Below are 26,649 nucleotides of genomic sequence, written 5' to 3' on the forward strand. Positions count from 1 at the left end.
AGCTTAATTTGATAATTCAGTTTATATTTAAGTTATAAAAATTCTATGAAACCAATATCTAGACTCATTTAATGAATCACTTCAACTTTAACCTTCAAAACTAATATAAAACCGATATATAGCCTAATTTATTTATTCACTTCAACATTAGCTTACAAAACTAATGTAAAACTAATATCTAGCCTAATTTATTGATTCACTTCAACATTAGCTTACAAAACTAATGTAAAACCAATATCTAGCCTAATTTATTGATTCACTTCTGCATTAGCTTGCAAAAATAATGTAAAACCAATATCTAGCCTAATTTAATGATTCACTTCAACATTAGCTTATAAAACTAATGTAAAACCAATATCTAGCCTAATTTATTGATTTAGTTCAACATTAGCTTGCAAAACTAATATAAGACCAATATCTAGCCTACTTTAATGATTCACTCCAACCCCCCCCCCCCCCTAAAAAATCCTAAATCCACCGCTGAACCCCTGTGAATATCACGGGGAAGCTAAAATTTTAATATGTGGTGCAGCTGTTTTTCAAAATTGATGATGATGTGTCCTAAATCAGGGATAATAAAACAATTTTAATGGACAAATCAGTACTAATAGCATTGCGTGAATCGTAACTTTATAATGGACCTTACGAAGAGGCACTTATAAATTGCATGAGAGTTGTATATCTTTTCTTCTGATTCTAAAAAGAACTGTCAATAATTTAAAATTACAAAACTCATGTTTACTATTCAGAAAATTTATCAGATACAAATTCAACTTTCATTTAAAGGAAAGAGCTAAGAGCTTACAGTTACGTGAATCTGAGTCTGAAGGAAAGGAACTAGATATGCCAGTAAATCCTATCGAAAACTGTTTTGATGACTGAATGTTTTGCTATTATGATCCATTGCTTAGTCAATAAAAGTCATCAAAGTGTTTCAAACCCCTTTTTTACTTGCATTCAGTGATTTTAAAATAAATGAAAAATAACAAGGACATAACATGAAGAATGTGACTAAATGTGGCTATTTAAATATGCAAGGCAGTTAGAGTAGCCTAACATTTCTCTTGTTTAAATATAGAAAAAATGGCTAATATGATTTTGTTCCCTAATAACGGTTTAGTTTTTTTTACAAAATAACTGTTTGACATCAGGCACTATCCAAGTACTAAGGTTTCAGCCTAGGCACGAGATTACCAAAGAGATAAACTAGACTATTAATTAAATTAATGAAATTCTAGGTGAAGGGGTATTACCTTTTGAGTGCAGGAAAATCAGAATAATTAAAAAATTTCATTAAAAGCTGAAAGTGATGCTTAAACAGAAATGCTCAACAGGTCTTTTGGCTACCGGAGAACTATAAAACACCAATTTTACCCTTTATCTCTAAGGGAGTATCTTATTTTACCAATTTTACCTTATTTTACAAATGTTACTTATCGAATTTTTATTTTACAGTAATTGTACAACCTTGACATTTTGTTTATTGTTTTATGTTTCATATGATGTTTTAGTTAGACTGACTAAGGAGAGTTTTACAGCGGCTCTACATCCAAGATGATCCTTGTCATCAACACTTTAAAGCCTCGAAAGTTTCATCAGTCTGTTCATGAAATAACGGCGACAGTCTGATATTCCTTGGATTTCAGATACAGACATGGCCACCAAAAATTACTATTAAAGAATAAATGAAACCCAAAACGATCAGAAATTAAATAAGCAATCATAGCACAAACATACAACAAGTAATAATATAAATGAATAAATAGATGTTAAAGCGAGTAATGCTTAGATTGAATATGAACATCAAGCTTAAAATGAAAAAAATATTTTCCTATTGAATTATAAATGAAACTTAAAACGAACAGAAGTTAACTACACAATCAAAGCGAACAAACATACAATAGATATTAATGTAAATTAATAAGTAAATCTTAAAATAAGTGAAACTTAAATTGAATATGCAAATCAAGCTTGAAACGAACAAAAATCACCACAAACAAGAGTTTGGGTATGATCTCCTTCTCTCATTGTAAAAGTCTAAAACCTACTCTGTCATTGGCGCTTTACTGAAGACCAATTTTATGACAAATGTTTTCTTTTGTACCTAATATTGAAAATAAACATTAAAATTATAGTAAAATTTTGAACAGATGAGCTTTCAGCAATTAATATCAATATACATCAAATATTCAGTTTAATTTATTAGCTCTTTTTAAAATTGTTAAAGACGAATATAGTTTCCCTACAGACAAGTGTTTGGATACTGCCTCCTTTCATAACTGTAAATAAAAACTAATATCTTACTGCGGTGCTTAACTGAAAACGGATTATATTACAAATAATTTTTTTTCCAGTTCTTACATTATTGAAAATGAAAATACAATTACAGTGAAATAAATTCTTGAACTGATGGATCTTTCAACAATTAATATCATTATTCATCAAATATTCAATTTGATGTTGTTTATACTTCCCAATACTGTTCAAGACGCATATAGTTTACAGTAAAGCGCCAATGACGCAGTAGGTTTTAGACCTTTACAGTGAGAGAAGGAGGTCATACCCAAACTTTTTTTTGTGGTGATCTTTGTTCGTTTCAAGCTTGATTTGCATATTCAATTTAAGTTTCACTTGTTTTAAGATTTATTTATTTATTTACATTAATACATATTGCATGTTTGTTTACATTGACTGTTTATTTAATTTCTGTTCGTTTTAAGTTTCATTTATGCTTTAATAGGAAAATATTTTTTTTTATTTTAAGCTTGATATTCATATTCAATCTAAGCATTACTCGCTTTAAGAGCTACTTATTCATTTATATTATTACTTGTTGTATGTTTTTGCTATGAGTGCTTATTTAGTTTATGTTCGTTTTGGGTTTCATTTATTCTTTAATAGTAATTTCTGGTCGTTTTGGGTTTGAATTTTAAGAGGTATTTATATCTGCTGAGCTTAAGTTTAAAATGGCCTTTACTTTTCTTTGAAAAACTTATTTTTCGGAATTTTTTTATTTAATTACAGACAATACTTTATTTCCAATTGTGAATACTTCACTCTTTACCTAAGCAGCACTGTTGCATTGCCTCTCATTAACTACAAAGCTTTACATTCCTACAAAAGAATACACAATGATCAAATTAGTAATATTCTGGCTCTCCCGTATTCACATTATTCAAGTTTAGAATTTTCCATTGTAGTGTAAAGGTGGTTTTGCTGGTAATGGTCAAGTTTGTGGTCCCGACAAGGACTTAGATGGTTGGCCAGACATTGATCTTTCCTGTGATGACCTGAAGTGTAGAAAGGTAAATTAATTTTCTTAAGAGTACTTTTTAAGTGCGAAAGTAATATATGCTTTTAGTGTCAGGTTTCCCAATAAATTTTGAATAAATGTAATCTCAACTAGCTTTTCCCTTAGGTTTTAACAAAAATAAAGACTAAATTTCATCCTGACACAACGATTGCAACACTGTGGCCTTGAGGAATAATAAGAAAAATTCTAGTTCTTTCATATTCTGAATTTGGCTATCAAGTTAATTAGTAAATGATCCAGAATGGATAATAATGAACGAACAGTACATAATGTGAAATATAACAGCTTTAAAATATGTGGCTGGGAGCTTTTCTATCCACTAATGATGTTTAATTCAAAAGGTAGACAGTTTTCTTTTTTAAGGTTTGCTGAACACAATTTTTTGAACGAAGTATAGAGAAAAAAGTAACCATGACATGTAAAAATATCTTTGATATTATCACTACTACAAACCAGCACATACCGTAGCACCAAGCGATCAGAGGCAAACACAGCTGCTCAAGCTCCTCCTCCATCCAGATCTGTTCAAAAGTTTAATCTTTATCCTTAATATATTCAAACAATAGGCGGGTGAAGGTTTACTAGATGTTTTCTAGACAAATTGCCTACAGATTATTCTGGGTACCCAGCTAACTAATCGTATATCAGACAGTAGGCTTCAAGAAAAAGTATGGTTAATTCTCGCTTTCTAGGGCTATAATGAGCGAAAGGTTGAGATGGCTAGGGCACGTTCTATGTTCGAAGAATGACAGTTTGCCGAAGACGGAAACCAGGTCGGTCGCGGTAAGGGTTGGAAGAAGTGAAAAAGAAAGATCTGAGTGAAATGAAAACCTCCTGGGAGGGTGTAAAAAGGGAGGTTATGAATAGATTGGGATGGAGAAAGAGTGTGCGTAGGTGTGCTGGCCTTAGTTGGCTTTGTGCTATGGTAAGTTGTTAGTAGTAGTAGTAGACATTGAGAAATGAAGAAACACTATCATTACACATGAGAAGAGTGCAAGTTTATCTGTATTTCAAATAGTTAAAGGTTTACAGTCTCTTGTTATGATGGAAGTTGAGTCACATTCAAGGAAAAAAAAATGAATGAAATCCGACACGAATAAGAAACTTTCTAATGATCAAAGTGAAAAAATTAAGCCTATTCTTATGCCATCCCTATGCCTCTTGTGATTGAGAACTGTGCAATGCATTATAACTAGTTTAAAATTTTATACGTGCTTTTATTTTCTCATTTACATTTTCTCTCTAATATCTGGAGGATAACCCTTTTCCCTGCTGCTAAAAATTCCACTTTAAATCACTACTATATTGAGACAAAGCTGTAAGCTAGGTTACAACTATCACAGCAAACATTTTTAGGTCTCAATCACAAGGCCCATTGAGTTGTGAAATATTAAATTTCTTAGGTCTGACTGTGAAAAGCCGCGATAGGGAATATCGAAATTGGCAATTTAAAAGCTAAAAAGACAGGAATAGGCCTTTTAAAAGTCGAAATAGGTAATAAAAAAGTACAAAAATCTGGTAAACATAAAACTAGATGAATTAAAATTTGGCTAGCAAAAAAAAGAATATAGCCTACGATGAAATTTGGTAAGCCAAACCAAAAAATAGTGCATACAATTTTTTTTTTAGCAAAACAAAAAAAATTGGTAAGTGAAAACACAATTCTAAATATAGTATAATTCAAGTATTGAAACCAAAAATTAGAATATTGGAAGCCAGAGTGATGACAGTGGTCAAACATAGTTCTATAGAAAAGGAGAGAAAACTGAATGAAGAAACAAACAAACAAGACTAGGGCCTGAAAAAAAGATAAGAAACCGAAACGACGCAGCTATTTTGCTTGTGTAAAACTGTCTTCAGTGCAGAAGAAACAGAGAAAAAAATAAAATAAAATAAACTAAAAACATATAAATACTACCACCAACATTTATAAACTACAGTTGTCGTAACAGATCCATATAGGCCACTGTTAGTAATAGAGCTACTTCGATGAGAACGTACAAGCAGCATCAGTTGTTTTGATATTCTCATCGAAGTAACTCTATTAGTGAAAGATCTAGGTATATCTGCAGTGACAACTTTAGTTAATTAATATTGGTGGTGGTATTTATGTATTTTTAGTTTATTTTAGTTTTTTTTATCATTTTTTCAACTGTGCTGAAGACACCTTGTTTTATATAGGCGAAATATCCGTGAAGTTTTGGTTATTTATCTTTTCTTTACTAGCCGTAGTCTCGTTTGTTGGTTTCTCCATTCAATAATCTCTCTTTCTTCTTTGTCATGGCTGGCCCATTCAGCTGAAGATCTTTCAAATATGGCTCTGAAGCATGGGCACTCCAAAACGCGGATGAAGATGTTTTTTAGAGGAGTTAATTATGGATTGTTCTGAGTACTAGGCTGACTTACTGTATTTCAAACAGTAGGCAGTACGAAATGTGTGTTTCAATCACACTTTTTAGGGTTATAATGAGAGAAAGCTTGGGAGGGCAAAGGCACGCTCTGTAGATAAAAGATGACAAATATATATATATATATATATATATATATATATATATATATATATATATATATATATATATATATATATATATATATATATATATATATATATATATATATATATATATATATATATATATATATATATATATATATATATATATATATATATATATGATCTTAGCTATTATATAATTGGGCAAATACAAAAGCAAAAATTTCATACGTAAAATGGAACGATAATATTCCTTAGAATATTGTTCAAGGAACTCCATGATGATATATCCAAGAGTTTATAAAAATTTTAAGTATTTTTGAACAGACTTTAACAATTCAAAGTATTACATAAAATTTAAAAATATAATATAAATTTCATTTATTTATGTCCAAAAAATATAAACAAAATTTAAGCAATTTCATCCTTGTTATGAGGTTGACCAAACGAGGATTTAAAAACCTGATGACTGTTGATCAATTTCTATTTCTGATGATCCTTATAAAGGACTTTCAGAATACAATACCTGAACCTGCAACATAGGAACAATCTTTTTATTTTTTTTTATTCTGACTTGCTTAGATCTGATTTTGGCTTCACTTCTAATCTAACTTGAATTTCTGCTTATGTAGAATCTGTCTTTCTAATTTCAGTCTTCTTTATTCTTGCTCTTTGACAGACTTTCTCTCAGCATATGGCTTTAATCTTGTCTTTAATCTTTAATTTGTCACGGCCCTAGCTAATTCAACCGTCTTCTGATTTCGGGTATTTTAGTCAGGGTACTAAATCCTTTACCTGTCATTATTTTTTTCTTTTGTTATCGCTAAAATGTTCCTAAGCAAAAATTTGTAAAGTTTGTAGATTAGACAGAAGAGAGGCTTCTCCTGCGTAGGTGCTTTTAACAGTTATCAGTTTAATTCATCAATTCTACCTATGCTGCCTTTAAACGATTTTTTTTGTAACTATAGCGTACATCATTTCACACATAAGATCTTTTTAACTTATGTCTTAAGCGTTTTAAATAGTGGAGCTGAGAGTGTTTTATTTCTTCCACAAAACTAAAGAGAACTAAAACTTTATTTTAAAACAACGTAACTATATTCATCTTAGAAAAGCAAGTACTACATATTTTGTTTACGGTGAATGTTGCGATTGTTTGAGAGTGAGAAAAAATTGACATGTGAAGCTAAGAGAGGAAAGGAAATAATAAATGAAAAATAAAGTAAAAAAGGTGAGGAAACGGGGATTTTTTCTACCAGTGGCAAAACATGAAGACAAAGAACAAGCAACTTTTTCTTACTCTCAAACAATCCACCAACAAGGACCTCCACCAAGTCGTCCTCAGTGCTAAACAAAAAAGAAAAAAAAACAACAACAAGAATATAACTTTTCGAAGTTTCCCCGACAAAAAGAGAACAGACAATGAATAAAAACCAGGCGGGAATCAATGAAAAAGGATTTACCAAATTGATTGAGCAAGAATGTTTTGCCTTGCAATAGTCTTAGCTTGTCTGGAATTTCGGTCTTTATTAGATATGCAAATAGGTTCTCTTAAATTAGACTGGGTGTAAATATTCATTGAGTCTTTTAATATTAAATTGTTATAAATTGGGCTTAATGAAATATCTCCGGTGCCTCTATTTAAAGTCAAATTTCTGTTCATATATTTTTTGATCTTAATTAACTCTTTAAAAGACTGCCGTCGGCCATTTACAGTAGATATTAAAGTTACCTCCTCAAGAAGAAGCAGATGTTTAGGATTTGCAAAAATATGCAGGGCCAAGGTGAAATCAAAGTTGTCATTTTTTTCCAATCTCAGGGACTTATCTATTGAAATTTTGTGCTCATGCGAACGTTCACCAAAATGTTGATGGGTCCTACCAATGTAAAGTTTCCCACATGAACACGGGACCCAGTAGACAGCACTACAAAGTACAGGGTCAGTTTCATCTTTTTCTGAGGTGAAAAAATGTTCAACTTTTAGTTCAGTTTTGAAAGAAACAAAGAGGTTATGTCTATATAAAATTTGAGTCTTTGAAGTAACAACATTTTTCCTTAATAGTAGCAAATTTTTCTAATAGCAGCAAGTTCTCCATCAAATATAACAAATTTCTCTTAGAAAAAACAATTTTATGTTAGAAGTAGCAACTTTTTCTTAACACTAACAATTTTTTTTGCGAAGTAACAACTTTTTTTTCTAATAGCCGCAAGTTTTTTGTCAAAGATAACAAATTTATCCTAGTCGTAACAATTTTCTGTCTATGCTAACAAGTTTTTTGATAGAAGAAGCAAGTTTTTCTTAATACTAACTAATTTTCTCTTCGAAGTAACAATTTTAATTCCTTAATACTAACAAAGTATACTTAATACTATCAAACGTCTCTTGGGAGTAATATGTTTATCTTATTAGTAAAAAAGTTTTTCTAATAAAACCAGGTTTTTTGTCAAAGATAAGATACTTCTCTTAGAAGTAACATTTTTTTTTTATGGTAACAAGATATCCACTAAAACTAGCAAGTTTTTCTTAACACCAACAAATTTTCTCTTCAAAATAATAACTTTTTCTTGAATACTAATAAACTTTTACTTAATACTGTCAAATGTCTCTTTGAACTAACAGGTTTTTTCTTAATAGTGACAAATTGTTTCTATTACAAGCAAGCTTTTTATCAAACATTTACGTATTTCTCTTGGAAGTAACAATTTTCTGTCTATGATATCAAGTTTTCCGCTAGAAGTAGCAAGTTTGTTCTTATCACTAACAAATTTTCTCTTCGAAGTAACAAATTTCTCTTTACTTTAACAAAGTTTTACTTAATACTATCAATCTCACTTCTTCTAACAGAAATCTTGTTAGCATAGTCTGAAAATTGCTACTTTAAGAGAAATATCTTATCTTTGAGGGAAAACTTGCTGTTATTAGAAAAAAAATTTTACTATTAAGAAAAAACCTGTTACCTCCATGAGAAATTTCAAAATATTAAGTAAAACTTTTCAGTATTAAAGAAAAAGTTGTTACTTCGAAGAGAAAATTTGCTAGTGTTAAGAGAAACTTGCTACTACTAACAGAAAACTTGGTAGGATTAACAGAAATTTGTTTCTTATAAGAGAAATTTGTTATCCTTGACGGAAAACTTGCTGCTATTCTCGTTTGAATAATTAACAAAGGTAAGACTGGGAAGATAAACCACGACATAAAACTACAAAATTTAAGCCAAGTAATATGTTTTAAAGAGAAAAAACATTAAAATTGTACTTTGAAGACATCAATTGAGGTGACACAGGCAAGATAAGGTATAACACTACAAAAATATATTGATTTCAACGTTTTATACGATAAACTTCCAAAATACACTTTGAAAAATCAATAGAGGTAACAATGACAAGATGAACCACGACACAACAGTATAAAACATTTTGAGTCATACGTTTCAAACTGAAAAATTCCATGATCCACTTTGAAACATCAACTGAGGTAAAAATGACAAGTCAAACCCCGACACAACACTAGAAAAACATCTTGAGTGATACGTTTCAAACGAAAAAATTCCAAATGAACTTTTAAATATCAACTGAGGTAACAGTGACAAGACAAAACCTGACATTACGCTACAAAACCATCTTGAGTCATACGTATCAAAGGAAAAACTTCCAAAAGGAACTTTGAAACATCAACATATGTAACACAGTCAAGAATAAAACACGACACAACACTACAAAAATATCTTAAATTATATGTTTAAATGGAGAAAAACTTCCAAAATACAATTTGAAACATCAACAGAGGTAACCCTTACATGATAAACCATGACACAATACTATAAAAGATCTTGAGTCATGTGTTACCTATAAAACAAATGAAAATCTGAACATCAAGAAAGGTAACACTGAGAAGATAAAGCACGAAAAAACACTGTAAATTCATCCTATGTCATACGGTTCAAACAAGAAAGCTTCCAAATGCACTTTGAAGCATTAACGGAGGTAACAGTGATACGAAAAACCACAATACACTACAATAAACATAACCCAAATCATACGTCTCACTCGATGCTGAATTTTTTCATGCCCTAGATCTTTGAAACCCCAGGAAAATTGTTACCATAATTTTAAAAATAATAAAATATTGAAAACAATATATTAAAATTATCAAACCTCGGGCATAAGCCCTAGAAAATATTAAATATATGAAGTAAATGTTAAAATATCGAAAATAACTGCTTAAATCCTTAAATGCTTGGTATATCTATAGTCATAATTTTCGCGCAGTGGGATGGGCACGTAATGCCATGGTGGTGTGGTGTGTTTTGTGAAGCATCATGAATGGCATTGCTTGTGAAAACAAGAATTAATGGATTGAAGCATAATTTTTAACAAGAAATGGCTGAAACATGTCTTAGCACTGATGATATGATGTCAGAGGGTGCCACAGAGAAATAGTAGTGAGTAGTATAGCACGAATTGATTGGAGTATCACACTCTAGCAAAGAAATGGCGACTTCTCTCTCTTCAAAAATTTACTGTTTAATTTAGATCCAGTAGCTTATTTTCATATTGAAACTGTTGAAAATGTCCCAGGGGGATGATGAGGGATGGTGCCACGTGGATGAAGGATATGGTGGTGTTTAGTGTAACGGTGGTGTGAATTGACATGGTGTATCACGTAGGGAAGGGTTGGGAAAACTTAAAAGCGGATTGAGGGCATAATTTTTAACATGAAATGTTTGAAAAAAGTCTTAGGAATGATTCTTAGGGTAGAGGAGGGGCAGTCAAATAATGGTAGTTTGGCGTTAATTGTATGGGCACATAATTCCATGGTGGTGTGATGTGTTTTTTGGAGCATCATGAATGGCTTCGTTAGCGAAAAACAAGAGTCAATGGGTTGAAGCATGAATTTGTAACAAGAAGTGTCTGAAAAATCTCATAGGAATTATGATGATGATGATGTGATGTCAGAGGGTCTCACAGAGCAATAGTGGTAGGGTACTGTGGCGTGAATTGGTTGGAGTAAGATGTTCTAGCAATGAAATTTCCAGTTCCTGCTGTTCAAAAATATATTATTTAATTTAGATTTATGAGATTATTTCACTGGGGAAATGTTGAAAATGTCCTAGATGGGGGAAAGGGGTGATAAGGGATGGTACCAACTGGATGCAGAGTGGGGAGGTGTGTAATGTCATAGTGGTCTTAATTGACATGTTTTATCACGTAGGGATGGGCTAGGAAAAGTTAAAAAATTTCTAGAGGGGGGATGAGGGGGTGATTCCACTTGGAAACCGGAGGGGTAGGCGCGTAAAGCTGTGATAATGTGGAGTGCTTTGTGGAGCATCATGAATGGCTTCGGGACATAATGTTGAGGGTGGATTGCTAAAACATAAATCAATGGATTTAAAAGCATATTTTTATTATGAAAATATCTGTAAATGTCTTTGGAATAATGAATGTGCCAGAGGAAACCATATGCCATTCAGAGTTTGCCAGGGTGGCATGCATTGCCTTAGACTAGCACACTTTAGAGCTTAAAGATAAGGTGAGGAGTTTTAAAAGAATTTTTTTGGGAGAGGGGGATTAAAATCTAAAATCCCAGTCAAAGAAACGATGCAGTTTTGTTAAAATGCTCTTAATTTGCCATAACTTTAGCTTTGATTTAACCTCCACCCACTGGAAATGATTGCTAGGGGGATGGTGGTGGGGCATATTGTCACGATGGTGTGAAATATTCATAGTCTTGGCTCCAAGAAAATGGGGCATTTTCCTTAAAGTGCTTAATATGGCTTAACTTTAGCTCTGATATAAACTTCGCCATCTGCAAATGATTGCTAGGGGGAGGGGGATATTGTCACGATGGTGTTATATATTTATAGTCTTCACTCAAAGAAAACGGGGTATTTTCCTTAAAATTTATTAATATGGCTTAAATTTAACTCGAATATAAACGCGCCTGCTGAAAATTATTGCTAGGGGGAGGGTGGGGACGTATTGTCACGATGGTGTGAAATTTAACGATCCACTCAAAAAATGATGCATTTTTGTTAAGAAGTTCTTAATGTTGCTTAAATTTGCATCTAATATCACCCATATCCCCTGGTATACTAGGACCCCCGACTTTCTATAATACAAGGTTTGTTTTTGTATATATTACGATAAGGCGTTTCACTTTTTATTTTTTCTTTGTCGTGTTTTTTTAACTGCTTTTTTCTTTGTTTATAATATTGTTTGTAAATTTGTCTAAAATAATAAAACTCTTATTAACAAAGTCTGTGTTCTTAAGATTTATTTTTTAGCATGACTAAGGAGTTTACACAATTTAAGGACTTCTTCCGTCGTTATTTCTAGATATATATTTAGCGCAATTTCGTCTAAAAATAAACATTCCCCGTCTTCTTGGTTTGCATGATTGATATTACACCTGGCCAGGAGATGACTGTCCTGAGCTTGGAGTCCCGGCAGATATGCTATGGAATTGACAGAGGTGTGTCCTGTGACGTCAAAGGAATGTTTTATTTTTTGAAAGTATTGAGTAAGAAAGAATAATGGGAATGGCATATTAGTCCTAATGGTTGAAGCACTATTCCTTTGGAAGGGAATTGAACTTTCAAGCTTTAGCGAGGACAAAGAACTAAAGAATAAAAAAGAAATAATAAAAAAGAAACGCTTTGAACGTTTCAGGCGAAAAATAAAATGTCAAAGAGGTATTATGCGACAGTGATGCGTGCCGTGGGAAAGTTTCGGGCGAAAAATGAAATGTCAAAAAGGTATTATGTAACAGTGATGGTTGCACTGTCATTACGTCACCGTAAATGAAATGGACTGTTCCCTACTCAATGCCTCGCTCTTTACGCTAGATTTTTTACTCTCTCTCAAAACTTTTTTTTAAAACAGTAAAACTTTAGCGTAAAGAGCGATGCGTTGAGGAAGGGACAGCCCCTTTCATATATGGAAAAATTTATCCTCACGACAACCCCGCCAACACTCCAATGATGTTACAAAACACACCCCGCTTTAAACAATCAGATCCATATGGATGACGCAATTTCATATAACTTTGCGACAGGACCCATGGAGAATTTCTGATTGTCACTTGAAGACAGCACAAACCTTATGTGAGAAAAATTCTTTTAACACCAACTACCTTATCTTTAAGCTCAAGAGTGTGCTAGTCCAGGGCAATTCATGCCACCCTGGAAAACTATGGATGGTATACAGTACCCTTTGGCACTCTAATTATTCCAAAGACATTTACATACATTTTCATAGTAAAAGTATGCTTTTAAATCCATTGACGTATGTTTTAACGATATACCCTCAACATGATACCCCCAAGGCAATTCATTCCACACAACCAAACTATTACTGCTCCTTGGCTTCCTCTGACATCCCCTTTCATCATTGCTAAGATATTTTTCAGACATTCCTTGTTAAAAATTGTGCTTTAATCTGGTGAATCGAGTTTTGCCACCCAAGCCATTCATGATGCTCCACAAAGCACTCAACACCACCAGAGTTTTACGCACCTGTCCTTCCAGCATCCACGTAGAATCACCCACTCACCGCTCTCTAAGAAATTTTCAACTTTTCCCACCAAAAATAAGCTCATGAACCTAAATTAAACAATGTTTTTTATTTTTGAACAGCGGGAACTCAACATTTCATTGCCATAACGTGTTACTCCAAGCAATTCACGCCATAGTACCCTACTATTACAACTCTGTGGCACCCTCTGGCACCCCATTCATCATTCCTAACATTTCTTGTTAAAAATTGTGCCTCAATCTGGTGATTCAAGTTTTCCTGACTCATCCCTACGCGGAACAACATGTCAATTCAAACCCCTATGGCATTACTCACCTCCCCATCCTGCATTCACGTGGTACTACTCCTCTCCATCCCCCTTTCCTCTAGGACATTTTCAACTTTTCCCAGCGAGAATGAGCTCGCGAATCTAAATTAAACATTATATGTTTGAACATTTCAAACATATCTCGACATTTCATTGCTAGAACGTTTTTCCCCGACCAATTCCCGCCTAAGGACCCCACCACTATTGCTCTGTGAAACTCTTTAACATCACATCATAATCCTTCCTAAGACAAGTTTCAGAAACTTTTTGTTAAAATTTAATCTACCCATTGATTCTTGTTTTTCGCAAACCAAGCCAGATATGATGCTCCACAAAACACATCACACCACCATGGCATTACATGCCCAACCAACTCATGCCACACTACCATTATTTGACTGCCCTTTCAATACCCTAACAATCATTCGTAAGACAGTTTTCAGACATTTCTTGTTAAAAATTATGCCCTCAATCCAGTGATTCTAGTTTTCCCAACCCATCCCTACGTGATATACCATGTCAATTCACACCACCGTGGCATTAAACACCTCCCCATCCGTCATCCACGTGGCACCAGCCCTCATCATCCCCTTAAGACATTTTCAACCATTTCACTCCGAAAATAAGCTACTGTATCTAAATTAAATAGTAAATTTTGAACAGAGAGAAATCGCCAATGCTTTGCTAGAGCATGACACTCCAACAAATTTGCTCCACACTACTCACTACTACTACTCCGGGGCACCCTCTGACATCACATCATCATTGCTAAGAGATTTTCAGACATTTCTTATTAAAAATTATGCTTCAACCCATTGATTCTTACTTTTCACTGGCCATGCCATTCATTATGCTCCACAAAACACATCACACCACCACGGCATTGCGCACCTGGCCAACTGCGGGAAAATTCTGACTATGGATATACAATAATTTTAAGGATGTAGGGAATTATATTCATCTTTTGAACATTTACTTCATATATTTAATATTTTCTAGGGCTTATGCCCCGAGATTTGAGAATTTTAATATATTGTTTTCTATGTTTTATTATTTTTACATATTGTTCACTATTTTTGTTTGGTTTAATAGTTCCTTGGCATGAAAAATTCAGCCTCGAATAAGACGTATGACTTAGGTTATTTATAATACTAACAAAGTTTTTTTAATAGCAACAAGTTCTCCGTCAAAGATAAAAAATTCCCCTTAAAAGTAACAATTTTCTGTTAATGCTACCAAGTTTTCTGTTAGAAGTAGCAACTTTTTCTTAACACTAGTAAATTTACTTTTGAAGTACCAACTTTTTTCCTAATAGCAGCAAGTTTTCCATCAAAGATAACTAATTTCTTCTTATTATTTTTACATATTGTCCAATATTCTCCTGGGGTTTAATAGATCCCGGGCATGAAAAAATTCAGCCTCGAGTGTCAATGTTACTTCCGTTGAAGCTTCAAAGTGCATTTGGAAGCTTTCTTGTTTGAATAGTATGACTCAGGATGTATTTACAGTGTTTTGTTGTGCTTTATCTTATCAGGGTTACCTCTCTTGATGTTTCAAATTTCATTTTTTTTTATAGGAAACATAATTCAAGATATTTTTGTTGTATTGTGTCATGGTTTATCATGTCAGTGCTACCTTAGTTGATGTATCAATTTGTATTTTGGAAGATTTTCTCAATTGAAACATATGATTCAATATATTTTTGTAGCTTTGTTTCGTGCTATATCTTGACTGTGTTACATCTGTTGATGTTTCAAAGTTCCTTTTGGAAGTATCTCGTTTGATAATTATGACTCAAGATATTTTTGTAGTGTAGTGTCAGGGTTTGTCTTGTCACTGTTACCACAGTTGATATTTCATAGTTCGTTTTGGAATTTTTTTTCGTTTCAAACGTGTCCCTCAAGATGTTTTTCTAGTGTTGTGTCGAGGTCTACTTGTCCGTTTTACCTCAGTTGTTCTTTAAAAGTGCATCATGGAATTTTTCCATTTGAAAAATTGTGATTCAGAATGTTTTTATACTGTTGTTTTGAGGTTTATCTTGTCAGTGTTACCTCTATTGATGTTTCAAAGTGTATTTTGGAAGTTTCTCGTATGAAAAGTAAGACTCAAGATGTTTTTGTAGTGTTGTAGCTTTTCTGTCAGTGTTACCTCAGTTGATGGTTCAAAGTGCACCATGGAATTTTTCCGTTTGAAACGTATGTTAAAAAGTGTATTTTGGAAGTTTCTCGTATGAAACGTACGACTCAAGATATTATTTTAGTGTTGTAGCTTATGTTGCCTATGTCACCTCAATTGATGTCTTCAAAGTACAATTTCGAAATTTTCTCCCTTTAAAACATATGGATTGGCTTATTTTTGTATTGTTATGTCTTTTTTTATCTTCTCAGTCTTACCTCTGTTAATGTTTCATATGAGAATAGCAGAAAGTTTTCCGTCAATGATAACAAATTTCTCTTCAAAGTAATAATTTTCTGTTAATGCTACCAAGTTTTCTGCTAGGAGTAGCAAGTTTCTTTTAATACTAACAGATTTTCTCTTCGAAGCAACAACTTTTTTTTTAATACCGACAAACTTTAACTTAATATTATTAAATTTCTCATGGATTTAACAGGTTTTTTCTTAATGGTAACAAATTTTTTTCTAAAAGCAGCAAGTTGTCCGTCGAAGATAACAAATTTCTCTTAGAAATAACAATTTTGTGACTAAGCTAACAAGATTTCTGTTAGAAGAAGTGAGTTTTTCTTAACACTAACAAATTTTTCTTCGAAGTAACGACGTTTTTTCTTAACAGTAACAAAGTTTTTTTAAGAGAGACAAAATTTGAGACAAAAATTTTTATTTCTTTTAGAATTATCAATTTTCTTTCAATGCTACCAAGTTTTCTGATAGAAGTAGCAACTTTTCCTTAAAATTAATAAAAAAACACTTTTTCCACAAAAAATTTGTCAAAGAAAAGTAAAGAGCTCCATTAAAAAAAAAATGATCAAAAATAAATTCAAATGATCTACCAAGCGTGAAACTACCGCAAATCAGCATCGATAAATCAACGAAATCCAAAACGAACAGAAATCACAAGAAATAACCGCGTCAAACTTAAAAGGAGCAGAAATTAACCTAAGTTGGGCTCAAAACAACTATGCCTTCCCAAGGCCAGAACAAAATTTGCATATTACTGAAACAAATACAATAGAATGTGCATTGTCAGTTTAATATACATATACTGATATTATATAATCTAAATGTTAATGTAATTTGACTTTATATTTTGAAAAAAATTTATATTTTTTTCAGTAAAGCGCAAATTATGTTCTGGAATTGGGAAGGCATAGGGATTTTGAGCCCAAGTTTGAGTTCTTCACTTTTATTTGAAAAACTTGTTTTGTGGAAAAAGTTTTTTTAATTAATTTCTGTTTGTTTTATAATGACAAAGTCTTTTCAGAGAAAAAGAAAATAATACTTTAAATCTTTTCATTTTTTTAAGAGTTTTTAGTTTGGCCTGCTATTTGTATTCTAGAGAAAAATTTTCAGCAACTTTTAACAACATACTGCCTCTTAAAATCTGGACACAAATATTGGTGTTTAATTTAGTTTCATACCTCCTCTAGTTGACCTGAACTGGAAAACTTGATACCATTCGCAAAAAAATCTGTTTACTTTCTTTGATAGCTTGGATACACTTACGCTGTTTTGATTTGGTTAAATTTTAAGAGCAGAAGCAGCCCCGAAGGTTTGAACACAATACTCTCAGTCATTTTGAGGATACTGCTGAGATGTCTTTTTGGGAATAAGCATTAAAACAGTGAATTTTGATTTAATCTTATGGCAACATTTAGTTTTTAAGCATAAAGTCAAATGGGAGGGTGGGCTTGGGAGGGGGATTAGTTTCCCTCTAATCACTTTTGACTTTTAAAAAGGGCATCAGCCCTTTCTATTTACAATCAAATGATCCCTTTTCGAAGCTCCTAAGACAAATCCTTCGATACAAAGTTATCTGGTCTAAACAACAACAACAACAAAAATAATACATTATACCCATATCGATCTTTACTATAAAAATGTCAAGCCTTCCAATTACTTTCGACTATTAACAAGGGCACTAGGCCTTTTGATTTCCAATCGAGGGAAGCCTTTTTTAGTTTCTACGGCAACACTTCCTATGAACACCTTATATGCCCCCAGGGCATAAAATACAACCCTTACCCTAAGGGCTGTGAGGGTGTTTGTCATCCTCTAAGACCTAATTTTCAGAATTTTCAACTAAGTTAAACAAATTGGCTATATCAAAATTTTGATTGGATGTTTTTGGGGAAATGGTGAGCGTGGAAGGTTTTTGAAGTTTCTAAGACAACGCGTTCTATAAAAAATTTATAAGCCCCCATGGCATAACTTACAACCCTTGTCCTGAGGGCTTTTAGGAGGTTCTCATCCCCACAGACCTAATTTCCAGAACTTTCTGCTACGTTGAACAAAATAGCTATCTGAAAATTTTGATTGGATGTGTTTTGGGGGAATTGTGGGCATGAGAGGGGGGTTAGTAGCCCTCCAATCCGTTTCAACTATTAAAAAGAGTACTAGCCCTCTCAATTTCGAATTGAATTAGCCCCTTTTGAAGTTTTACGACAACTCTATCATTAAAAACCTTATATTTCCCCAGGGCATAACTTACAATCTTTGCACTTGGGACTCTAGGGGGTTTGTCATCCTTAAATATATAATTTCCAGAACTTTCAACTGCGTTGAACAAAATGGCTATCTCTAAACTTTGATTGAATGTGTTTAGGAAAATGGTGGGCGTGAGAGGGGTATTAATTCTCTCCCCTCACTTTTGACTATTAAAAAGGGCAATTTCAATTTCCAATCAAATGAGCCCCTTTTGAAATTTCTACAACAATTTTCTATATAAGCCTTATATACCCCAGGGAGTAACTACAACCCTTGCACTGAGGGATCTGATGGGCTTATCATCCTAAAAAACCTAATTTCCAGAACTTTCGATTACATTAAACAAAATGCATATCTCAAAATTTTGATTGGATGTGTTTGGAGAAATGGTGGGCTTAAGAGGGGGGGGGGAAGAATGCCCTTCAATCACTTTCGACTATTAAAATGGCACTAGCCCTTTTAATTTTTAATTGAATGAGCCCTTTTTGATGTTTTTACTACATCGCTTTCTATAAAGACCTTACATGCTCCCATGGCATAAGTTACAAATCTCGCTCTGAGGGTTGTAGGAGGGGGGGATGGGTAGTCATCCTTAAAGACCTAATTTCCAAAACTTTCACCTACTTTGAATAAAATGGCTATCTAAAAACTTTGATTGGATGTGTTTGGGGAAAAGGTGGGAATGAGAGAGGGGTTAGTTGCCCTCAAATAACTTTCAACTATTAAAAAGGCACTAGCCCTTTGAATTTCCAATCGAATGAACTCTTTTTTAAGTTTCTACGACGACAAGTCTATAAAAACCTTATATGCCCCAAGTGCATAACTTACAACCCTTGCCCTATGGGCTGTGGGGGAGTGTCCTCCTCAAAACTGTAATTTCTATCTGGAAATATACAACACTGAACAAAATGGCTATGTAAAAATTTTGATTGGATATATCTGGGGAAAAGGTGGGCGAGAGAGGGGGCTAGTTGCCCTCAAATTACTTTCGACTATCAAAAAGGGCACTAGACCTTTGAATTTCCAATCGAATGAGCCCTTTTTCAACTTTATACGACAAAGCTTTCAATAAGATCTTATATGCCTTCAGGGCATAACTTAAAACCCTTGCCCTGAAGACACCAAGGGGAGTGTCCTGCTCAAAGGTATAATTTTCTGAACTTTAACTGCGTGGAGCAAAATGGGTATCACAACAATTTTGACTGGATGGGTTTGGGGAAATGGTGGGCGTGGAAGGGGTGTTAGTTGCCTTCCAATTATTTTCAACTATTAAAAAGCTTTTACGACAACGTACGACGTTCTATAAAAAATTTATATGACCCCAGGCATAACTTACAACCCTTGTCCTGTGGGCTTTGAGGGGGTTGTCATCCTCAAAGACCTAATTTACAGAACTTAAAATTACGCTGAATAAATAGTTATCTCAAGATTTTGATTGGATGTGATTGGGGAAAAGGTGGCCGTGAAAGGGATTTAGTTGCCCTCCAATCACTTTCGGCTATTAAAAAGGGCACAAGCCCTTTGAATTTTCCAATCGAATGAGCCTTTTTTGAAGTTTCTACGACAACATCTTCTATAAGTACCTTATATGCCCCCAGGGCATAACTTAAAACCCTTGCCCCGAGGGTAGTGGGGGAGTGTCCTCCTCAAAAACATATTTTCTATCTGAAAATCAACTACGCTGAACAAAATGGCTATCTCAAAATTTTGGTTGGATTTGTTTGTGGGATTGATGGGCGGGGGGGGGGGCGGGGAGGCTATTTGCCCTCCAATCACTGTCAACTATTGAAAAGGGCACTAGCCCTTTAAATTTCCAATCGAGAGAGCCTTTTTTGAAGTTTCTATGACAACACCTTCTATAAAAACCTTATATGCCCAAAGGGCATAACTTACGACCCTTGCCCCGAGGGTTTTGGGGAGTGTCCTCCTCTAAATGATATTTATTATCTTAAAATCAACTACGCTGAACAAAATTGCTGTCTCAAAATTTTTATTGGATGTGTTTGGGGGAACAATGGGCATGGGGGGTGGTGGCTAGTTGCCCTCCAATCACTTTGAACTATTAAAAAGTTGATCACTTTCAATCAAATGAGCCCTTTTTGTAGTTTTTACGACAAAACTTTCTATAAAAACCATATATGCCTCCAGGGCAAAACGTATAACCCTTGCCCTGAGGGTTGTGGGGGAATTAGGGTCTATATCTTCAAAGACCTAATTTCTAGAACTTTCAACTACGTTGAACAAAATGAATATCTAAAAATTTTGATTGGATGTGTTTGGGGAAATGGTAATTATGGACTGGGTGTTGGTTGCCTTCCAATCACTTTCGGCATAACTTATGACGCTTGCCCTGAAGGCTGTGGGGAAGGGGGGTTGTCATCCTCAGAGACTAATTTTCAGAATTTTCAACTACGGTGAACAAAATGGCTATCTGAAAATTTTGATTGGATTGGATGATTGGATGTTTGGGCAAAAGGTGGATGTGAGAGGGGGGTTAGTTGCCCTTCAATCAATTTCTACTATTAAAAAGGGTTCTATTAAAGTTTCTATTACAACGTTTTCTATAAAAATCTTATATGCCCCCAGAGCATTACTTACAACCCTTGCCCTGAGGGTTGTGGGGGAGTGTCCTCCTCGAAAACATAATTTATATCTGGAAATCAGCTGCGCTGAACAAAATGGCTATCTCAAAATTTTTATTGGATGATTTTGGGGAAATAGTAGGCGTGGAAGTGGTGTTAGTTGCCTTCCAATCACTTTCGACTATTAAAATGGGCGACTATTAAAGCCACTCCAACATCCCACTGAATAAGCCCTTTTCGGAGTTTCTAAGACAACTCCTTCGATACAAAGTGCCCAGATCTAAAACCAAATAAAAAAACAAAACAAAAAATACATTGTGCCGACATCGTTCTTTACTTAGGCAGCGCTATTGCGCTGCCTATGATTAAATAGCCTTTGGGATTAAGGGGTCATTCCTAGAGAACTGGAACAAAATTTGAACTTAAGCGTAAAGAGCAAGATATTGACTAGGGGGCGAACCCCCTAATATACGGGATAAAAATATACGAATATTGAAGTTCGTTACGTAAGTTAATACGGAAATTGCGCATATTTGTTACTAATAAAAATGCTCGTAAATAAGTATAAATTTCTAATTTCTTATTTAAGTAATTTTAAAAATTGTAGGGCAACTAGGCCTCTTCCTCTGCCCCCTTTCCTCAAAATTGTCCGGTCAAAATTTCGATAAAGCCATTTAGCTAAAAAAAAAAATATGTAAAATTAATATGCACATTTTGTTTTAATTATTCAAGTACGGTGAGCCAAAATCAAAACCTGTATTAATTAAAAAACATTCAGAAATTAAAATTAAAAACAGGTTTGTTTAACTGAAAGTAAGGCGTGACATTAAAACTTAAAACAAACAGAAATGATTCTGTATATGAAAGGGACTGTACCTTCCTCAACGCCTCGTTCTTTACCCTAAAGTTTGACTCTTACTCTTAATTCTATTTTTTAGAACAATAAAAAGCTTTAGCGTACCAGCGAGGAGTTGAGGAGGGGACAGCCCCTTTTATATACGGAATAATTTTAGTTCTTTTTAAATCTTAATGTCGCTCCTCACTTTCAGTTAAAAAACTTGTTTTCTTATCTAATTATAAAATGGTACAGCTATAGGTGTTGTCCATTCTTTTGGTCAGCTGCAAAATAAAAACATGTGGCTGAAAACGACAGTTTTCAGAGTATGCATAATACTTTTGCCTTTTTCCATACTCGTAATTTAATTTCGTCTCAACCTCTAGCATTTTCATTAGCTGATTTCATAGCCTCCCATATCTTCTGTTCCGAGATTGGTGCTATCAATTTCGTGTTTCCTTCTGTCAGGGTCCATAACGTATAATTTCTCGTAAAACGCTAGGCTATATTCTATTTTGAAAAGTAAATAGACAAAGTGAGCTCTTTTACATCTCAGAGACTCTTGAATTAAATGGCTGGTAGTAACAAACGTTAAGTAAAGAGTGTGAAAATTCTAGACAGTTTCAATTACATCCACAATAAAAGACATTATTCTGAATAAAAAATGAATAAAATATATATTTGAATAAATTTTTTTTTCTGAATAAAAAATAAAAAAGACTAATTCTGAATAAAAAAAACTTTAGTAAGTTTAATTTGACTTATTAAAAGTTATTAGCACAGGAATTTTGCGATTTTTTTTTAGAACAGGAATTGGAACTGGAATTTAAACTCCCCATCTTGATGATTAGTATCTTGATGAAAATCATATAATGAAAATCAACATGCATGAGATTCTAAAGGCCACCAATCGCAAAATTTTAAAATTTTTCTTCAAGGGAGCTAAAGCCCCCCTTATATTTAAAACATTACAGATTCATGTGGATAAATATATTCTATTTTGAAAAGTGAATAGACAAATGAGCTCTTTTTGTCGAAGAATTGCCGTACAAAAGTTAGGTATTTATTCAAAGATTTGGGTTTGAGCAATGGTACCTCTCTTTGCATATAGGGTAGCACTAAATATGCTACAGAAACCAAACAAAAAATTAAAAATAAACGAGTTTTCTGGAACGCAAATGAAAAGCTCCTTTAAGACTTGAAACAAACAAAAAGGAAGTGAATACCCCCAGCTTAACCTTCCACTCATTATGTTAAATGTTTATAGTGCTTTAAACATACTTCCCATTAAAACAAATCCCGCTCTTTTTTTAAGTAGGAATTGAGACAAAAAGTCAAACTTTAATATAAAGACCGGAGGCGTAGGAGCGGACAGCCTCCCTCAAATACAGAATAATTTCTGTTTTTTTAATGTTGCTCTTTATCTTCATTTGAGAAAAATTTATTTAATCTTTCTTTTCTTTTATTTAATCTTTGTAAGGGCTAACAGTGTAAGAAACACTGAAGCGAGAAAACCCTTCTTAAATTCATTTTTCTTCTTCTTCTTCTGATGAGACGGAAAAAAGTGAAAATTCCAGCTTCACCAGGTTAAATTATTTTTGATGCTATTTAAACTGGAGAACTAGCAGATTAAACTACGATTATTTGACAAAGCTTCGAAAACCGAAGGATATGTGACCAGATAGGTAAAATTTTAAATTTTGAAGAAAGAGCGAGGCGAGAAAACCCTCTTTAAATTGCCGTTTCTTTTCTTTGGATTATGATAAAACAGGCTGAAAGTGAGAACTCCAGTTATAACAAAATAACTGCATGAAGCCCTATTAATAGGTGAATCTCATATAACACTAGACAGTATTGCATTAAAGTAAAGCACCTTTTTACGAATTACCAAATTAAAAATTGGGATTACACAAAAAGGAGTAAACATAATTTGGTGATAATCAACTGGTGTCTTATTGCTCGGTCTCTGGTGCTCAGCAAGCGGTCGACTTTTTTCAGGGATTCATATCGTTCTCAAAGGAGTGAATATTAGCCCTCTTTTACAATTGAAAGACTCTTGAGTTTAACGGCTAGTAGTAACATACAGTAGGTAAATATTTAAAAAATTCGATACAGTTTTGATTACATCAAATACAAAAATAAACTACATTATTCATGCTAACTCTAAATTGAAAAAAAAAATCAAGTTTAATTTTACTCATTAAAAGCTATGGAATATTATGGAAAGCTGGCTTATGCATATATGATTCTCGCTGTTGCTTGTCTTCCAACTGCAAATGAATTTGAACTTTTTTTCCTGTTTTTCCACAGTAATAGTTTTTAATTTAATTTTCTTGTTACATAGTTCATTTTTTCGTTCGTAATTCTTTGTGATTCTCACTTGTCGCGCGTCATTTCAGTTTGTGATTCAAATAAATCTTCGCTCTCACTTGTCTTCTAGCTCCAGATTTCGTCGTCCATTATTTTCGTTTGTGATCCGTTGTGTATCGCTGATAAGAAGCCGTGTGTTATTATAAGCACAAAAAATAGGTAGAACAGTAGAGGATTTTTCTTTTGTAAGATAGTGGAACTAAAACCTCAAATGAATATTTTGACCCTATATTCAAGGGCTGTCCTCAGCAAAGCGAAAAAGAATATGTATACAGAAAATATAAATTAAAATACGACCTTTAAAGCTAATTTTTGTTTCAAACGTTACAATTTTTTTTTCTTTTAACTGTTCTACCTATGGTTTGTGTTTATGATGGAAAGGCAGAGTGGTTTTTGTAGCTATTTATTGTATTATTACACGGTTGTGTATACCATATCATATTCTTTTCAGGATAACTGTATTGATACTCCAAATTCTGGACAAGAAGACTCTGATAAGGACGGTATAGGTGATGCCTGTGATGATGATGCTGATAATGATGGAATTCCTAATAGACCAGTAAGACATTAACAATATAGCCATATCAGGGGAGCTGATGTTCCCTTTAAAATAGGTGGTTTCCCATCCTGAATTGGTTAAATAATTTTCCAGTACAATGACAATGAACTTGTAGGAATAACCTCAAGCCGTCTCCCTGAATAGCAATGATCATGAGCTAATGTAGCTCCAGACCACACTTGTTTATAAATCATTGACTGGCCTAATCAAAGAGAGTTAAGTTATGTTTGAATGACATTGAGCAGGTATCTTCAGTTTCCCTCAATGATTTATCCTCTTCTTTACAACAAAAATTTGTGGAAGAAGTTTCCAATAATCTTAATATCTCGAATTTGTGTGCTGTTACTACTACTACTAAAAACTAACTGCAGTGCAAAGCCACCAGAGGCCAACAGAGCAATACGCACTGCTCCTCCATACCAAACAATTCAAAACCTTTTTTACACCCTCCCAAGAATTTAGCTTTTCTTACAGAAGACCTAAATTCTAGTATTAATTTGAACTCAAAACGACAAGGAATGACTATTAAAGAATAAATTAAACCCGAAATGAACAGAAAATAAATGAACAATAATAGCAAACAAATATGAAACAGTTACTAATACAAATGAATAAATAAATAGTAAAACGAGCAAAATTTAAAATGAATATGTCAATCAAACTTAAAACGGAAAAAAATTACAACAAATAGGAGTTTGGCTACTGCCTCCTTCTCCAACTATAAACATTTGAAGGCAACTATATCACTTGTGCTTCACTGAAAAATATTTGTGTCTTGATCAGTCCTTGGAAAGAATTATTAAAATTAAACTTAATATTTGATATGTAGTGAAAGCTCAGTTCAATAGTTTATTTCAGTATTATTTTTATTATTATTTTCTGCCTTTTAATAGTACAAGAGATTACATTTGTAATATAATTCGTTTTCAGTAAAGCGCAAATGACACTGTAGGCCTTAGACACTTACAGTTAGGGAAGGGGATAGTAGCTAAACTCTTGTTTGTAATGATTTTTGTTTATTTTAAGGCTGATTTGCATATTCAATTTATGTTTTATTCGTTTTAAGGCTTATATATTCATTTATATTACTACCTGTTGTATGTTGCTATGATTGTTCATTTAATTTCCGTTCGTTTTGGGTTTCATTTATTCCTTAATAGTAAGTTCTGGTGGTTTTGAGTTTTGAACTATTATAGGAAATAATTTCTATTGATCTTAAGTTTAATTAAATAAAAAAAAAGTTTTTTTAATTGAAAGTAAGGTGCGACATTAAAACTTAACACAAACAGAAATTATTTCTTATATGAAAAGGGCTGTCCCCTCCTCAACGCCTCGCTCTTTCCGCGAAAGTTTTCTACTGTTTAAAAAAATAAAATTGTGAGACAGAGTCAAACTTTAGCTTAAAGAGCGAGGCGTTGATGAGAGGACATCCCCTTTCATATACGGAGTAATTTCTGTTCGTTTTAAGTTTTAATATAGCTCCTTACTTTCAGATAAAATTTTTTTTTTTGTTTAATTTCTGAACGTTTTTGAATTAAAGCAGCTTTGATTTTGGCTCACTGTACATGAATAATTAAAGCAAAATTTGCATATTAATTTACTTATTTTTAGCTAAATGGCTTTCTAGAAATTTTGATCTGACGTAACTTACGAATTAACTTGCGCAACAAACTTCTATTTTCATATATTTTTATTAAGTATATTAGGGGATTCGCCCCCTTGTCAATACCTTGCTCTTTACGCTAAGGTTCAAATTTTGTTCAAATTCTTTACGGAAAATCCCTTAATCACAAAGGCCGTAAATTAGAACAAATTGCTCTGATGACAGCTCTGAAGTACAAAAAAAACTATAGCGTAAAGAGCGACGTAATGACTAGGGGACGAACCCAATCATATGCGTAATAATTTCTGTTTGCTTTAAGTTTTGATGTTGTTCATTACTTTCAGTTGAAATTTTTTTTTTTTATTTCTGATCGTTTTTTTTTAAATAAGTT

The 26,649-nt window shown here is 33.3% G+C and overlaps 1 protein-coding gene across 2 annotated transcripts in view; it reads left to right on the forward strand.

The window, feature by feature from the left end:
- The window catches only part of LOC148949912 (cartilage oligomeric matrix protein-like), a 334,413-nt gene that overhangs the window by 103,759 nt on the left and 204,005 nt on the right, over positions 1 to 26,649 (forward strand). For both annotated transcript variants that reach the window (XM_089091996.1, XM_089091995.1), the window contains exons 4-5: positions 3,201 to 3,305; positions 24,548 to 24,655. In XM_089091996.1, coding sequence (XP_088948122.1) covers positions 3,201 to 3,305; positions 24,548 to 24,655 — 213 coding nt within the window. The remainder of the gene's footprint in view (positions 1 to 3,200; positions 3,306 to 24,547; positions 24,656 to 26,649) is intronic.

Source organism: Artemia sp. Qi Xiang Cuo, chromosome 7, assembly GCF_049724085.1.
Source record: "Artemia sp. Qi Xiang Cuo chromosome 7, ASM4972408v1, whole genome shotgun sequence".
In the NCBI taxonomy this organism is placed as follows: Eukaryota; Metazoa; Arthropoda; class Branchiopoda; order Anostraca; family Artemiidae; genus Artemia; species Artemia sp. Qi Xiang Cuo.